The sequence below is a fragment of the Rana temporaria genome, chromosome 6 (assembly GCF_905171775.1).
Source record: "Rana temporaria chromosome 6, aRanTem1.1, whole genome shotgun sequence".
NCBI classification, from domain to species: Eukaryota; Metazoa; Chordata; class Amphibia; order Anura; family Ranidae; genus Rana; species Rana temporaria.
The window spans coordinates 30537743-30555216 of record NC_053494.1 but is presented as its reverse complement, the minus strand read 5'-3'; the positions used below and the strand labels follow the sequence as shown (position 1 = coordinate 30555216).

Here is a 17474-nt window from a genome sequence, read left to right as displayed (position 1 = left end):
GTGGGTGTGGTCAAATTTCATTAACAGTGGGAGGGTCTTGAAGGGGCATTAAAGCGGGGGTTCACCCTAAAAACGATTTTCTAACACTACATCCAGCTCACTATCTACATTGACAGTATGCCGTTTGTTTTTGTTTTTTTGCTGTACATACCTCGTACAGCTATTTTCTTCCCCGGCTTCCGGGTCGGGAGTGGGCATTCCTATCCAGCAGGTGATTGACGTGATGACGAAAACTACCTCACCCCATCGCATAAGGAGCGTCACGAGTTGCCGAAAGAAGCCGAACGGCGAGTCGGCGCTATACGGTGCCTGCGCACCAACGTTCTTCTTCTTTCGGCAACTCGTGATGTTCCTTATGCGACGGGTTGAGGTAGTTTTCGTCATCACGTCAATCACCTGCTGGATAGGAACGCCCACTCCCGCGGGGGTCCCGACCCGGAAGCCGGGGAAGAAAATGGCTGTACGAGGTATGTACAGCAAAGAAAACAAAAACAAACGGCATACTGTCAATGTAGAGAGTGAGCTGGATGTAATATTAGAAAATCGTTTTTAGGGTGAACCCGAAATGCAGAGTTCAGGGGTGCGCTACACACAGAGTGCAGGATTTGGCCTTCTTCCACAGCTGCTAACCTCTGCATTCCCCATCCACATCTCACTTTCACCCCTCTTCAGCTCTGACCTCTGCATGCAACCCCTTCCATTCCCTGTTCCTTAAAAGCTCCACAATCTCCCACCTTACTTTTGTTGCTGTATTAAGTTGAAGCACCCAGTCGGCTCTAGTACCTCCCCACACCGTATGTGACTCCACCTCTCGCTTGCAGGGAGATCATCCATTGGGGGTTTCACCCCAGGCATCTGCATCTCCCTTATTCCCATCCTGTACTCAGTGGGAGCCATTCAGAAGATTAGATCTACGGGAGCTGTTGAGAGTCAAGCTGTCACTTGTAAACACAAAAGCCAGACTTCTGTGTTTACAAGTGATAGTAGGGAGCAGGGGGCCTGAGCCAGAGGTGGTGGAACGGAGTTCCACCAAGTTCCAGCTGAAAAAAAGCCCTGATTCGAACTATTTAATTGAAACCACTACAACTTAAAGCGGAGGTTCACCCTAAATTACAACTTTCTCTTAATGAAACCACTACCCATCGACTATACACAATCCGTTGTTATTTTTTTTTTAAATCAGAATCCTTACCTTTCTAATGCAAGCAATCAGTGTTCTGTCAATCAGGTTTTCCCCGTGGGAGTGGGCGTGTATTAGCTTTTCCCCGACAAGTGCTATGTCTCCTGGGAGTGAGTGATGAGAATCCCAAGAGACGCGCTGTACTGTAATCCCACGATATCTCGCGGGTCACGTGACTAATCTTTTCAGCTGCTCAGTGAGTGTACGTTCATAGCTAGAGCTGATAGAAAAAGTGGATGTCGTCACAACGAGGCGTGACCTTGTGATGGCAACAGTGAATGCTGGGACGTCAGCATTCACCGTATCCCGGAAGGAACTCCAGGTGGGCTTCAGAGTGCCCACAATCAAGATGGAAACGTCCATTTATGAATTATATAAAATATGTTTTGCGGGACAAAAATAATCATGGCGGCTAAGACATTAGGACTCATGGAGGAGCAGATTACTACAGGTAAGAACGGCAGAACGATCAAAAAAAAAAAATACCCGCGGAACCCCCGTTTTAAACTACTTGTGTCGTCAAAATAGAACGGTTAGGGGGAGGATAATGGATCATGTTCACCAGCATTTTTTAACGTTTTGTGAGGAAAAAAAAAACATGCTAAATACATATAACGCGGAAAAACTATATTTCAAAAACATTGAAAAACTCACTGCAAAGCTACTGGCATTTTTATAACGCTATTTTAACATCCAGTGTACATGAGGCCTAAAAAATCCAAACTGGTGTCTATTTTTTGGGGAGCAATCACAGGAGAAGGGTGATATTGCTAAGTTCAGGCACCAAAAATTTTTTTTTTTTTATGACAGGATAGGCAGTTGCACTGACAGCAGTGTATTTTTAGTACTTTTTGCACCTTTACTCTTCTATATGAAGTACACAGCCCCACTCACAATGTTTGGCGAGCCAGCCAATGCGTATTCTTCAAAAGAGTGTTTGTAGTAGTCCTTATGGTAACAGAAGGCATGTTTGCAAAAATATGTAGGCTCATGGGTCACAAAGAGCGAATGTGAGTGAATTTCTGTGCATATTTGCTGATATATGGAGACACCCAATTCAGGATTTATTTTTTTTTTGTCAGTTTTTTATTGAATTAACTATATGTTTCTCTACAGCGGTCCTACAGAGGCTAAAGAAACTATATCACTCTGCTATAAAACCTCTGGAACTCTCCTACAAATACAATGAACTGAGGCAGTATGAGATTACAGGTAAGCATACCTGAATGGGGCTTACAAGAAAACTGGTATATTTGATGCAGTGTTAAAGGTTATGTATGGAAAGGCTTAGATAGAAAGATAAGAGATAGAAAAAATAAAGATTTAATTAAAAGTCATGAAAGTAAGGCTAAGTATATATGGGGGACTCCAGCTGTTGCTATGCATAGTCACCCAAACCATGCATCTTTATACCATCATGTATTATGCCTAAACAATATGTCATCTGGCCATGGATTGCACTAACCTCAATACTTTGCATGACAACAACAGAATGTTGGTAAATTAGCAATAACTAAACTTGAACATATACTATATATGCATGCTGCCCCTATGCTCCTAGCATCCAGAAAGTTTAAAGAGGAACTGCAGTCTGCTCACATAATTTGTAATAAAAACATCTTTGCCATTCTGAATCTTCCCTCCAACTGCTTTACATATTATTTTATATATGCTGTGATTCTGTACTTGCCAAATATGTTGCAGAAATCTCCCTCCACTAAGTCTGGCTGCATCCACTTTAACTGTGGGCAGCTGAAGCTGCTGCCTTTTCACTTCCTGGATTTACACAGAGGTACACCTCCAGCTCTGCAGCTCTCATTGGCCCTCTTATGACTCATCCCCCCTCCCTTCCTGGCAAACTCTTACGAGAGTGAGAGAGAGAGATGTGCATGATGTCATAAGCCTAGGCTAATGACCAGACAAACAGGAAGTGGGCTGTATAAGGTATTTCCTGGCAGAAAAAAATTATGTTTTAGTATCCAAAGTTAAAATCACAAGGGCAGAAGATTTAATAGATGGAAAGTTGAAAAAATTACTGAAGGTCTGCTTTGAATGCAGTTTGCATGACTAGAGGTCTGGCTGAAAAGTGTCATTGTGAAAAAAAAAAAAGTGTCATTGTGGTATATATAATCACATACTGTATAAGATGGTACTCTATAAAAAAGTGAGACTGTCACTTTTTATTTTTTAGAAATCACATGCAGATTTGCAGATACTCCATATATTATCGCTCTGTGTATCTAAGACCCCTTTCACACTGAGGGCGTATTGCAGGCGCTATAGCGTTAAAAATAGCACCTGCAATCCGCCTCAATTGCTGCTCCATTGTCTCCAGTGTGAAAGCTCCGAGGGCTATCACACTGGAGCATTGCGCTAGTAGGACGGGGAAAAAAGTCCTGCTAGCCGCATCTTTGGAGCGGTGAAGGAGTGGTGTGTTTACCGCTCCTCCACCACTCCTGCCCATTGAAATCAATGGGACAGCGCGACTATACCGCTTCAGCAACGCATTGTGGGTGGTTTCAACCCTATCTCGGCCGCTAGCAGTGTTTAAAAGCGCCCCGCTAGCGGCCGAAATGCGCCCCAAATCCGCCTATAGCGGCGGCGGTAAAAATAGCGGAGTTTTATGCACAAACAATGTGCTTTTTTTTTTTTCTTTCTATGCTAACAGACACTTTAATGTCTGACGATCAAGGGGAGATCCCGCAGGGGCGTGATGTAAATGTATAATGATCATAAGCATTTTTTTACAGCACTAAAACCCCTGTCGGGCTTTTAGTGCTGTCCTCTATGAATAGATTAATCTTCTCAATTGGTGACCATTGTCACTGGAATAGAATATAATAAAAATGATAAATTTTACAATTGTTACCAGCACAGGAATGTAGCGAAAATCCTCCCATAGGGACACCTCTTCTAGTGACAGCTATCTAAAAGGGGATTTACTTTATATTTTGAAATATTTAATCTCACTTCCTGAAAAAAAAATGGCTTTATATAAAGTTGAATAGGGTTGGGCACCAAGTATCAAAACCATTAAATTTTATTTTAAACATATACATTATAGCCAAGTGCAATAGAGTATGGTATTTTAGGTATACCATGGTGTTTTCTTAGAGTAGTTTAGAGGTTTTGGGTGTAAGTCCTCTCCTGTTCCACCAAACACTGTCTGTTAACATTCCATAACTAGACTGTCTAATGCAATGTCTGTTTTGCGTACACTTAGGCCTTGTACACACGACCGAGTTTCTCTGCAAAAAACAGCAAGAACTTTGTTGGGAGATATTTTTTTGCCGAGGAAACCGGTCATGTGTACATTTTCGTTGAGGAAACTGTCGAGAACCTCGACGAGCCAAAAAGAGAGCAAGTTCTCTATTTCCTCGATGGGAGTCCAAATTGGCTCGTCGAGTTCCTCGACGGGCTGGTTTTCGACGAGAAACTCGGACGTCTGTATGCTAAGAAACCCGCGCTTGCTCAGAATAAAGTATGAGACGGGAGTAAAAGTAGCATTTGTAATGGAGATAACACATTTTTAAAGCTATAACAGACTGAAAAGTGCAAATCGTCTTTTACCAAACTTTTATTTAACACGCAAACACATGAAATTAGCAAAAGCAACCCCAAGAGTTTAGCCAGTGGAATCGAACTTCCCCTGCCGTTGTATGTGTTGTATGTCACCGCGTTTGAGAACGAGGAGATTTTGGCTTGACAGTGTGTACGCAAAGCAAGCTTGTCGAGTTCCTCGACAAGCCTAACAAGGAACTTGATGAGGAAAACGATGTGTTTCGCCCGTTGAGTTCCTCGGTCGTGTGTACGAGGCCTCACGGGTAATCCTAAAGTGAACCTCTGAAAGAGGTGCTCAATTTGAATCAAAGAACGATAGGCCTGTGTAAGCTCTAGGTTGCAACATCAAACTCTTTCCCTGCCCCTTGTGAGAGTGCTTGGTGTCTGAGTGCCCAATCACTAAGAACCAGGGCTGTCACATGGGAGTATGTACATGTAGCCTATACCCAGCAATATTGGGTGATTCTCTTGAGAAGCATAGCACAAATAAAAGATAAGTATAAGCAACTGGTAGAACGCATTTTAGGGGAACCTGTTGCTTTGTCCTGCATGAGCAAAGCACAAGTTCAATTTTGGTCAGATAGACAGAAGTTCAGGTGTCAAGTAGTTAGTGCCTTATGAAATGGGTCATTTTAGGCAGTTTTTAGGTCTTAAATTCCACAGAACATTATCAGAATTGCACTCCTTAGGTGACAATTTATGGAGGACATACAGTATTGCATTTTGCATGTGAGTGGTTACTGTACCACACCATCTTTTTTAATTTTGCAGTGACTTGCTCGGGGGCAGAGACTTCCCTTGTCTTGTGATTTGATGTTGACATGTCATTTCCCTCCCCTCTGCTAACAGCTTATCATGGACGTACCCTTGCTGACTCGGCCACAGGTTGGTAGAACTGCCTGAGGTACTTGTATCCTGCCTGGCCTACTCAGCTTGTGAGTCTGCTAACCCAGGCCTCAACGCAGCCTCGCTTGACATGGCTAACCTGTCTTTGCTTAATCAGCCACTAGCATCAGCTCCCTAACTTTATCTATACAGCTAGACTTTTTAGGAGTTGGAAATGCAGAGAGTTTGGCACATTATTACTAATAAAAATGGGCTTATTATGGAATTGTGCAAATTGAATTCAACATAGTTCTGGTATATCAGTAGGCAGATTTAAAAACAAAGCAAGCTATGGCATTGGCCATCATAGAATTATGAGCATGTTAACCTCTATAAACAGGCCATACATGAGAAGTTCACTTGACCTGATGTCCGACTGGGTGCCTTGTATTGGCTGCTAATAAGTGCCTTGTGTTGGCCATACATGAGAAGTTCACTTGACCTAAATGTCCAACTGAGTGACTTGTGTTGGCTACTAATGGTGGTTATTCATTGTTTTCACCGTTAGGCAGATTTTCCTGGAGAACCTTGCTGACATTCCACATGTCCCTTAAGCATGTCAACCGTAAAAGGTCCCATAAAGGAGAAGTATAGATAAAGCTATTCTGGCTATACTTCCGCTGGTAATTACAAAAGTGCAATTTATTCTGCACTCCTGTGACCCGTTGTCAGCCATCAGTGTGCTGAATCCCGCTGTTGGCTGACGTCACTGTGACAGTCCAAGGTCGGGAAAAATCCAGACTTTACAGTTGGGATTCAATCAGAAGCCTGGATCAGCAGCTGGCTCAGCCTCTAAGCAAGCCGCTGAGAGCCTGAGCCAACCGTTCCCATCCCCTCCACAACCTAGTGCTCGAGTAAGCGCTCAGTGAAGACAGAGTAAAGACTCAATGAAGACTGATCGCTCAGTTCTCAGTCTAAGGCCCCATACACACGATAGAATCCATCCGCTGAAAAATCCCAGCGAATGGGTTTCAGCGGATAGATCCTATGGTGTGTACACTCCAGCGGATCTGTTTCCGCGGATATTTATCCCCTGGGATGGATTCCAGCAGATCGAATATTCGCTGACATGCTAAACAAATCTATCTGCTGGAATCCATCCCAACGGATGGATCCGCTGGTCTGTATAGACTCACCGGATCCATCTGTCCGAAGGGATCCCCCGCATGCGTCGTAATGATTCGACGCATGCGTGGAATTCCTTATATGACAGAGTCGCGCACGTCGCAGCGTCATAATCGCGGCGACGGCGCGACACGTCATCGCCAGAGGATTTCGGCACGGATTTCAATGCGATGGTGAGTACACTCCATCGCATGAAAATCCGCCGAAATCCTTGAGAGGATTTATCCGCGGAAACGGTCCGCTGGACCGTATTCGCGGATAAATGCTCTCGTGTGTATGGGGCCTTAGAAGCGGTGGGGGACAGATGCAGCATCCACCTAGGTGAGTATAGATGTTTATTTTTTTTATAAAACTATACTTCTCTTTTAAGGCTGAACTCCAGGTAAAAAGCTAAACACTAAGATGAAATACATTTAAGGGAACTGTTTTATCTGCAAAATGATTTGTATTTCTGTTCAACCAGTTCAGAGATTTACACAGCCCTGGCACACAACAAAACCCTGTCTGACAGGGTAGGAAGCCTGCAGTTAAAGCAGTATTAAACCCAAAAGAAAACATTTATTATATTGCAGCTTACCAATTCTTAGATGTGATGGCTATATTCGTTTTCAGACTCGCTTTCCCTGGTCTAGACCTAAACACTGATTGCCAAATCTAACCAATGCAGATATTTAGTACTGACCTCCAATTTCCGAGAGTTTTTAGTCCTAATGAGAACCACATGCAAATGCTGATATGGTCCTTGTACAATTGCTTATAGTATCTTTCAGTTTTATTGAATTCAGGACACTCCTAATGCCCCGTACACACGATCGGAAACTCCGACAACAAAAGTCCGATGTGAGCTTTTGAATGGAAATTCCGACCGTGTGTATGCTCCATTGGACTTTTGCTGTCGGAATTCCGCCAACAAAAGATTGAGAGCAGGTTCTCAAATTTTCCTATCGTCTGTAGCAATTCCGACGTGCAAAATTCTGACGCATGCTCGGAAACAATTCGAAGCATGCTCGGAAGCAGTGAACTTAATTTTCTCAGCTCGTCTGTGTTGTATGCCACTGCGTTCTTGACGGACGAATGTTCAGAGAACTTTTGTGTGACCGTGTGTATGCAAGCCAAGCTTGAGCGGAATTCCGTCGGAAAATCTGATTGTGTGTACGCGGCATAATCGTGTTCTGTCAAATTGCATCATACTTGCAACCCAGCTGACAATGTCATGGCTGCCGCAGAGAGACATAGCCTAGATTAATAAGGTCATGTCCTGTTATGTATAGATGGAGATTTAGCAAGACCATTACCTACTATAAGAAAGAGCAAATGTGTTGATAATTACATATGTACAGTGATTTTTGCATATACAGTGCCTTGAAAAAGTATTCATAACCCTTAAAATGTTCCACATTTTTCATTTTACAACCAAAAGCTTAATTGTATTTTATTGGGATTTTATATGATAGACCAACACAAAGTGGTGCATAATTGTAAAGTAGAAGGAAAACGATAAATGTTTTTTATTTATTTTTTTACAAATAAATATGTGAAAAGCGTATCGTCCATTTGTATTCAGCCCCCTTTAATCTGATACCCCTAACTAAAATCTAGTGGAACCAATTGCCTTCAGAAGTCACCTAATTAGTAAATAGAGTCCACCTGCGTGTAATTTAAACTCAGTATAAATATAGCTGTTCTGACAAGCTCTCAGAGGTTTCTTAGAGAGTCTTCGTGAACAAGCAGCATCATGATGGCCAAGAAACACACCAGAAAGGTCAGGGATAAAATTGTGGAGAAGTTTAAAGCAGGGTTAGGTTATAAAAAAACTATCCCAAGCTTCGAACATCTCACAATAAATACATCATCTGAAAATGGAAAGAGTATGGCACAACTGCAAACCTACATGGCTGACAGGCCGGGCAAGGAGAGCATTAATCAGAGAAGCAGCCAAGAGGCCCATGGTAACTCTGGAGGAGCTGCAGAGATCCCCAGCTCAGGTGGGAGAATCTGTCCACAGGACAACTATTAGTAGTGGAACTCCACAAATATGGCCTTTATGGAAGAGTGGCAAGAAGAAAGTCATTGTAGAAAGAAAGCCTTTGCATTTTGGGAGAAGCCATGTTGGGGGACACAGCAAACGTGGAAGAAGGTGCTCTGGTCAGATGAGACCAAAATTTTACTTTATGGCCTAAAATCAAAACACAATTTGTGGTGGGAAACGAACACTGCACATAACCCTGAACACACCAACCCTACTGTGAAATATGGTGGTGACAGCATCATGTTGTGGGGATGCTTTTCTTCAGCAGGGACAGGGAAGCTGGTCAGGGTTGATGTGATGAATATTGAGCCAAATATAGGGCAATCTTAGGCCGCGTACACACGGTCGGTCCATCCGATGAGAACGGTCCGAAGGTTAACTGATGAAGCAGACTGATGGTCTGATGTGCCTACACACCATCAGTTAAAAAACAGATCGAGTCCAACGCGGTGACGTAAAACACAACGACGTGCAGAGAAAAATGAAGTTCAATGCTTCCAACCATGCGTCAACTTGATTCTGAGCATGCACGGGTTTTGAACCGATGCTTTTGCATACTAACTATCGGTTTTGACCTATCGGTTGAATATTAAAGCAAGTTCTAAATTTTTGGCCCAAAGGATAACTGACCGATGGGGCCCACACACGGTCGGTTTGGACCGATGAAACTGAACTGTCCGTTTTCATCGGTTTTGTCCGATCGTGTGTACAGGGCCTCAGAAGAAAACCTGTTTGAGTCTGCAAAAGACTTGAGACTAGGGAGGAGGTTCACCTTCCAGCAGGACAACAACCCTAAACATACAGCCAGAGCTACAATAGAATGGTTTATTTCAAAGCATATTCATGTGTTAGAATGGTCCAGTCAAAGTCCAGACCTAAATCCATTTGAGAATCTGTGGCAAGACTTGAAAAGTGCTGTTCACAGACACTCACCATCCAATCTGACAGAGCTTGAGCTAGTTTGCAAAGAAGAATGGGAAAAAATGTCACTCTCTAGAATTGTACAAAGCTTGTAGAGACATACCCAAAAAGACTTGCATTTACCATTTTCCTTCCACTTCACAATTATGTGCCACTTTGTGTTGGTCTATCAAATAAAATCCTTGTATATTTTGGATTTAAGCAGTATTATTAAATCACAAATGTAAGGTATTGTTCATCCAAAATATTTTTTCTAATAGTCCATGACCCATAAAAAAATGATTGTTGCATCATATTTGCTCTATTTCTCCAGATGGAGAGATCACTTCTAAACCGATGGTTTTGTTTTTGGGACCGTGGAGTGTTGGCAAATCCACCATGATCAACTACCTCTTGGGGTTGGAAGAAACACCCCATCAACTGTACACAGGTACATTTTGTGGTATTTTTGCTGTTATCACAAAGTTTTGGGGGTTTTCTGTAGTTATCAAAGCTATAAATCCATATTGTTTATTTTTGCAGGTGCTGAGCCCACAACTTCTGAATTCACTGTGCTTATGCATGGGCCAAAGCTAAAGACCATCGAAGGCATCGTGATGGCTGCCGACAGCAGTCGTTCCTTCTCTCCACTGGAAAAATTTGGTCAGAATTTTCTGGAGAAGCTAATAGGCATTGAAATTCCCCACAAACTTCTTGAGAGGGTCACATTGGTGGACACCCCTGGAATCATTGAGAATCGCAAACAGCAAGAAAGAGGTTAGGATACTTATTAGAACTGCCAGTGCCACCTGATAATATTTTGTACCCTATTTTACTTTTTTGTTTTTTTTAAATAATATAGTTTAAAGAAACACTTAAATCTTTTGAGTTTGCAGCAATTTTTATTTTATTTTTTACAGTAATCATTTAGCTAAATTCTGCCAAGCTGTGAGGTCTCACACTTGTTTTTCAAAACACTATGAAATTCAGTAGGTTGCTATACTTTACAATTTTATGATCAAAACTTTCTTTTGCAGGTTATCCATTTAATGATGTCTGCCAGTGGTTTATTGATAGAGCTGACCTCATCTTTGTGGTATTTGACCCTACCAAACTGGATGTAGGTCTCGAGTTGGAGATGCTCTTCAAACAGTTGAAAGGACGCGAGTCTCAGATCCGTATTATCCTAAACAAAGCTGATAATCTGGCAACACAAGAGCTCATGAGGGTATATGGAGCTCTCTTCTGGAGCTTGGCTCCTCTGATCAATGTGACTGAGCCACCAAGAGTCTATGTCAGTTCATTCTGGCCAGAAGATTACCAACCTGAAACACATAGAGAACTGTTTCTTAAGGAAGAGATCTCTCTTCTAGAAGATCTCACCCAAGTCATTGAAAACAGACTTGAAAACAAGATTGCCTTCATCCGTCAGCATGCTATTAGAGTCCGAATTCATGCTTTGTTGGTTGACCGCTACCTTCAGACCTACAAGGACAAGATGACCTTCTTCAGTGATGGTGAATTGGTATTTAAAGACATTATTGAGGACCCTGATAAGTTCTTCATTTTCAAGTCTATCTTGGCCAAAACAAACGTCAGCAAGTTTGATCTTCCAAACAAAGAGGCTTACAAGGACTTCTTCGGAGTAAACCCAATTACTGGCTTCAAGCTTCTATCCAACCAGTGCTCATATATGGGCGGCTGTCTGATGGAGAAGGTTGAGAGGGCCATTACACGTGAACTGCCAGACCTTCTTAGCAGCATCAGCAGCAAAAAGCCTCAAAACCTTAACTGTGAGGTGACCGGATGTGGGGAAGCCCCAAAGAACCGTTACAAAAAACCTTAAACTCTCTCCATCCTATGCCTTCTCATATTTAAAACCGAAAAATAAAAAAAACACAGCATTTCAACAAAATATGAAGGTCCTGCGATCTTTTAGTGATGGCATTAATTATCATGCACTTGACCTGTCAAGGAATAAAGCAGAAATGATAAAAAATGACTCTTCTTGTCATAGAAGAATGAATTCACTACTAGTCACTCTGGTGCTGAAGGAAGTTATTCCAATCTTACCATGTTGGGTTGACCTTTACCTTACAATAACAATACCATACCAATTATGAATGTACAAGGTTTACGAGGAGTTCCAGTTACCTGCAAAACTCTGTTTAACACCCTGTATCATAACTATACTACCATGTTTACTAGTGGCCTTATCTTTAAACTGGAAATTTATTTTGTAACCTGCATCCTATCAAACCCTAGGGATGTATGTTAAATAATCAAGATGGTGACAGGCATTCTTGTTCCACAACATCAAGGCTTACGTAAATCAAAACCCACACATTTTACTCTTTCCAGCACCACAGTGAAGTACAAAAAATGTCAGCAGACAAGATAGTGGGATGTTAGCAACATGGCTGCCATGTGCTGTCTCAGAACTCACATTACATTGATCATTACCTAAAATTGTGGCAAAATAGTTGAATTTGATTGGATAAGTTGATGTTTTAATAGTCAAACAATCATACATTTATACCTAAGTCAACACTGCCAAGTGTTGTTCATATAAAATAGAATTGGTGCCGAAACAAAGACCATTGCTAAGAATGCCCAGGTCTCAACTTTTTATAACAGTTTAATTACAGCTTTACCTCATCCCACTTTATTGGTATACTTCCAAATCTATCCTTATCCTGGGCTTCAGAATGAGCAGGGTTTATTAATAGTAGGCTTGGTTTTTCCAAATATGTGAAGATTGGCGAAGGCCAAAAATATCTCAAAGATATCATAGATATAGTTACAAACCAATAGATAGTAAAATAAAATGTATGTTTTATTTATTAGCTTGAGTTTGGTATTGTACAAGTGACCAGTCCTGTCCCAGTGTCTGATTTTGTATTTTAGTCCATTATATTAAATATGCTTGGCTAACATCTGACAGAATGAAAACCTGATGAAGGGGCACCACCTGGGATATGTACACTTTTGACCTGAATTAAAAAAAAAAAAAAAAAAGCACATGGGCTTATTTAGATAATAGTTAAATATCAATACAAATTCCAGTAATGTTGACTTAAAGGAAATCGGTGAGTTTCCTGTCTATCTGTCAATGTGTACTTCCTGTTGTGTGTTAAATGCAGCTAACAGTTATAGGTATTAGATTAGTTGGACTCTGTATTTCAGGATAACAGAAGAACATAGCCATACAGAAATCTAGGGTGAAAGAAAGGAAGTTAGAAGGCCAGATGGCTGACAAGGGTAATGGAAATGTGTTGTTAATAAAAAAAAGTGCACACTTCCTGTTAGCTGTGCATGGTTGAGGGAGCCATTTTGTTGAATACCGACGTTCAGTTCTTTCAATAGTTTAAGAGGAGCCATTTAAGTCAGGAATACTACACTGATCTTGACTGAATTAAAACAAATGTTTGCCAAGCTCACACAAATCTTTAATCATAACTGACAGGTGTTCTTAGAAAAGGTAATAAATGACTAGTGAATTGTGTATCAGAGCAGAAATATAGTTAAAGGAGGCTGTTAATATATGAAAACCTCCTTTATTGGAACAATTCTGACTTTGAGACTCTTGAAGGATAGGGCTTATGGGTTTGCCTACACGTGGATGGACATGGGCAATGTGTGGATGTTCTGGACAGATCTTAAACCTGTTCTGAATTTAGTTTTTAAAGTAAGTATAGGTATAATGTTTGACAACATTGAGTAACACTATAGGGGCCTACTTATAACAATGTCTTTAAACCCTGCAAAGGTATTCCTACCTCCATAAGCATTTTATGGCCCATTCATAAAATTCAGGCTATGGTATGAAACCTACCTTGAGTCACTCTATTGCAGTCAATTCTGTGACTAGGGCTGGGGTCGTGGCCGGGGCCGGCTACAAGACTTACAGATAACAGGACTGGGCTTTCTTGCAAGCTTCCTTTTTTTAAACTATATTAATATCACCCTGCTGGTTTCAATATCCTTAAGTCAGCAGAGTGCTAAACCCATGTGTAAAGCATCGTACAGCTTGTTTTTTTTTTTATTATTTAAAGCTGCTAAGACCATACTGCTGTTTTAAATGGACCCCACATTTTTATAATATCCTGCCCATGTAGGTCATGATGCTATACATTATAAATGGGGATGGCCCTGTGACTGAAAGTGGCTGAAAACTGTAGATATCAACCATTCAGAAGCTCCCTTTTTGTGTCCACTGTCCAGTAATGATTATTAAACATAAAAGGCTAAAACAGGTGATCAGGGATGAGGGCATTGATTTTTACAAATTACATTCACTGCAAAATTAGCAATTGCCCTACTGAGAAAATGTAACCCAAGCAGGAACTCATTAAGATGATTGGGTGAAATTTGCCTGTAAAAATATCTATTTTCTTTTGCAGAGGGTGTGGTTTTTTAAGGGGATGTTTTTTTTTTTAATAGTTTCTTTAATTTAGTGTTCTTTCCCCTTTTTTGTGTACTGTTGTTTAAATTTTTTTACATTACTTTTCTTGCTGTCTTTTTTTTTTCTTTCTGTAAAAAAAGTAACACAATGAGGCTAGTAAGAAGCCACATTTTTGGCACAAGAACAGATCCAGGATAGGTGAAAGAACCTTCTGTAACCCTCATCAGCTATATAAATCAAATTTTTCCCCTATGAAACCAGTAAAAACCACAATTTTTATCTTCCCCGTTCATTTCAATGCAATTTGCCAAAATGGAAAAATTTTGCCCAAATTTCTCAGTGTTGGAGGAAGTGTTTGGGAAAATTAAAGCTCCCAGTTTCACTCACAGGTAACAGAAATGTTATCTACTTCCAGTTACAAGGTCCGTTCCCTTGCTTACCTGCCCCAAAAAATAATAAAGACAAATCCTCAGCAAAACTCCTATTGCCTGTGTAAGCTTTGGTTTCTTAATGTCTGCGTCTTCCACAAGATGGCTGCCTCTACTGTGTATATAAACGATGGATTCAGGTATTAGATTTGCAGTTGGTGGATACAGCAGGTGCCATTTCAATGGTCCAATAAATATAGCTGTCTTTTTTTATTCTATCATTACACTTCTTTGCTCTATTATTAAAGTCCTCTCAGTGATCACTTTCTCTTAACGTACAATAAAAATGTTTGTGCTTGTTAACAAGAGTCTCTCTGTGATCTATTTTCCTTATCGGACAATGCCGGGTTTGTGTGGCTGCAAAGTATACCACGGGCGCTTCTTGTTTCAAGGGAAACTATCGATCAAACTGAAGTTGAGTTTACATAAAAGAGCACGTTGTACAACTGGACCATCCGTATGGGAAACGCTTCATGCTTTAAAAACACTTTAGATAGCACTGCTGGCATGTGGATTTTCCTGTTTATGCTGGGGGGGGGGGGCATGTTCATTTGTAAGCCCTGTCAGTTAAGTGACCACCGTTGTTACATTTGGTAGTTCAGATTTTGTTTTATATAATTAAAGCAGGAGTTCACCCGAAAAAATATTTTTTACATTAGATTGATGCTCATTTTGTCAAGGGGAATCGGGTGTTTTTTTTTTAAATCGAAGCAGTACTTACCGTTTTAGAGATAGATGTTCTCCGCCGCTTCCGGGTATGGTCTTCGGGACTGGGCATTCCTATTTGATTGACAGGCTTCCGACGGTCGCATACATCGCGTCACGAGTAGCCGAAAGAAGCCGAACATCGGTGCGGCTCTATACGGCGCCTGCGCACCGACGTTCGGCTACTTTCGGAAAATTGTGACGCGATGTATGCGACCGTCGGAAGCCTGTCAATTAAATAGGAACGCCCAGTCCCGCAGCCTATACCCGGAAGCGGCGAAGAAGATCTATCTCTAAAACGGTAAGTACTGCTTCGATTTTTAAAAAAACACCCGATTCCCCTTGACAAAACGAGCCTCAATCTAATGTTAAAAATTAACTTTTTGGGTGAACCTCCACTTTAACAATGAAAATACAGCCAAGACTTAACACTACAAACACAAAGAAAGCAATGGGTCTGGGTTTGGTTGGTTCTGTGAATGAATAAGAGTCTTTTAAAAAATAAATAAAAAAAAGAAACCCCACCAAAGTGCAGTAAGCCACAACAACTGGTGATCCAAGGAATTTAAAAGGCTTATGGTTTAGTTGGATAGGCCAGGTACTGATTACAAACAAGGTTTAGCATTTGAAATGCCTTCCTCAGGATATCAAATCAGGGGCAGTTTTGTGTGGATCCTATGCAACTAAATTGAACCTACTAATCCATGGTTCACATTTGAAGCACCTAATACTACTACTCTACCATAATTCCTGCAATATGGCATGAAAGAAATGTGTATGCTCCTGCAATCCACCCCTTTGGAAAATTGGAGCCACTTGAAAATGACAATAAAAGGTGGCAAAGGCATACCAAGATTTGCAGTGAAGCAATGAGACGGAGCCCTTACTAAATCCTATTAAAAACAATAGTCATTCATTTCGATCCAAGTGCACCCATTTTCCATATTAACATTATGCCTGCTCCCAGGAAGACTTTCCACACGATTTTGGAGTGTCTGTGGGAATTTGTGCACATCCAGTCAAGCATTTGTGAGTTCAGTTAATGATGTTGGATTAAAAGCCTGGTTCATAATCAGCATTCTGGTTCACCCCGAAAGTGTTTAGTAGGGTTGAAGTCCATAATTCTCCAAACCAAACTCATTAGATCATGTCTTGGATCATGGAACTGGCTTTGTACTTAGGGGCACAATCATGGAACAGAAAAGGGCCTCCCCCAAACTAGCAGCATACAAATCGTCTTTGTATGTTGTAGCATTACCATTACCATTCATTGGAAGCAACTGAACATATTCATTTGGAGTGGGGATCCAATTCTTTTGGTCATATAAGTTCATACATGTGCTGTTTAGTCTAGGAGGGTACATATGTAATTATGATATGCTTTCCTATCTATTTACTAATTAAAAGCAGGCAGTGTTGATTAGGAGAGTGAAGCTCCACTTTAATGCCTGGGGACAGGAACTATACTTGGGAAAACGTACTTTTGAAACACCATCCTAAGGGCCCTTTCAGACGTGCGGACCGTATGTCCGCATTTTCATCCATCCGTTGCGGATGAAAACGGGACATACATGGGTCCCTATGTGATTGCGGGTGTCAGCGGATGACCATCCGCTGACACCCGTAATCGTCCGCCTGTGCAAAGATCCGATTTTTCGGACCGTCTGGCGGATCGGATCAGGTGAACACGGACATACGGTCCGTGTTCATCCGAACCCCCATAGGGGAGAGCGGAGGAAAGACAGGGCGGTCCCTGCACAATGTGCGGAGACCGCCCTATCAGCCGACGGCTCAGTGGGGATTTTACGGAGGATCCCCGCTGAGCTTTTGCGGACACAAGGAGCGGACCATTACTGATCCGCCCATGTGAAAGGCCCCTTTAAGGCCCCTTTAACACTGAGGAGTTTTTCAGGCGGTTTAGCGCTAAAAATAGCGCCTAAATACCGCCTGAAAAACTCCTGCACTGCAGTCTCAGTGTGAAAGCCTGAGTGCGGTGCGCTAGCAGGACCGCTCAAAAAGTCCTGCTAGCCGCATCTTTGGAGCGGTGAAGGAGCGGTGTGTTTACCGCTCCTTCCCATTGAAAACAATGGGACACCGCGGCTATACCACCCGCAATGCGCCTCTGCAGAGGCGCATTGTAGGCGGTATTAACCCTTTTTCGGCCACTAGGCTGCATCGCTATCGGCCGAATACCGCCTCAATTGCGGCGGTATAGCGCCGCTAAAAATAGCGCCGATATACCGTCAGCGCACCTCC

The 17474-nt window shown here is 41.7% G+C and overlaps 1 protein-coding gene across 5 annotated transcripts in view; it reads left to right on the top strand.

The window, feature by feature from the left end:
* The window catches only part of SRL (sarcalumenin), a 70203-nt gene extending 55387 nt beyond the window's left edge, over nt 1-14816 (top strand). For 4 of the 5 annotated variants that reach the window (XM_040356569.1, XM_040356571.1, XM_040356572.1 and 1 more), the window contains 5 exons: nt 2297-2392; nt 5591-5626; nt 10015-10131; nt 10224-10457; nt 10718-14816. In XM_040356569.1, coding sequence (XP_040212503.1) covers nt 2297-2392; nt 5591-5626; nt 10015-10131; nt 10224-10457; nt 10718-11526 — 1292 coding nt within the window. In that variant the 3' untranslated portion in view covers nt 11527-14816. The remainder of the gene's footprint in view (nt 1-2296; nt 2393-5590; nt 5627-10014; nt 10132-10223; nt 10458-10717) is intronic. The other variant, XM_040356570.1, reaches the window with a different exon arrangement.
* The last annotated feature ends 2658 nt before the right edge of the window (nt 14817-17474 follow it).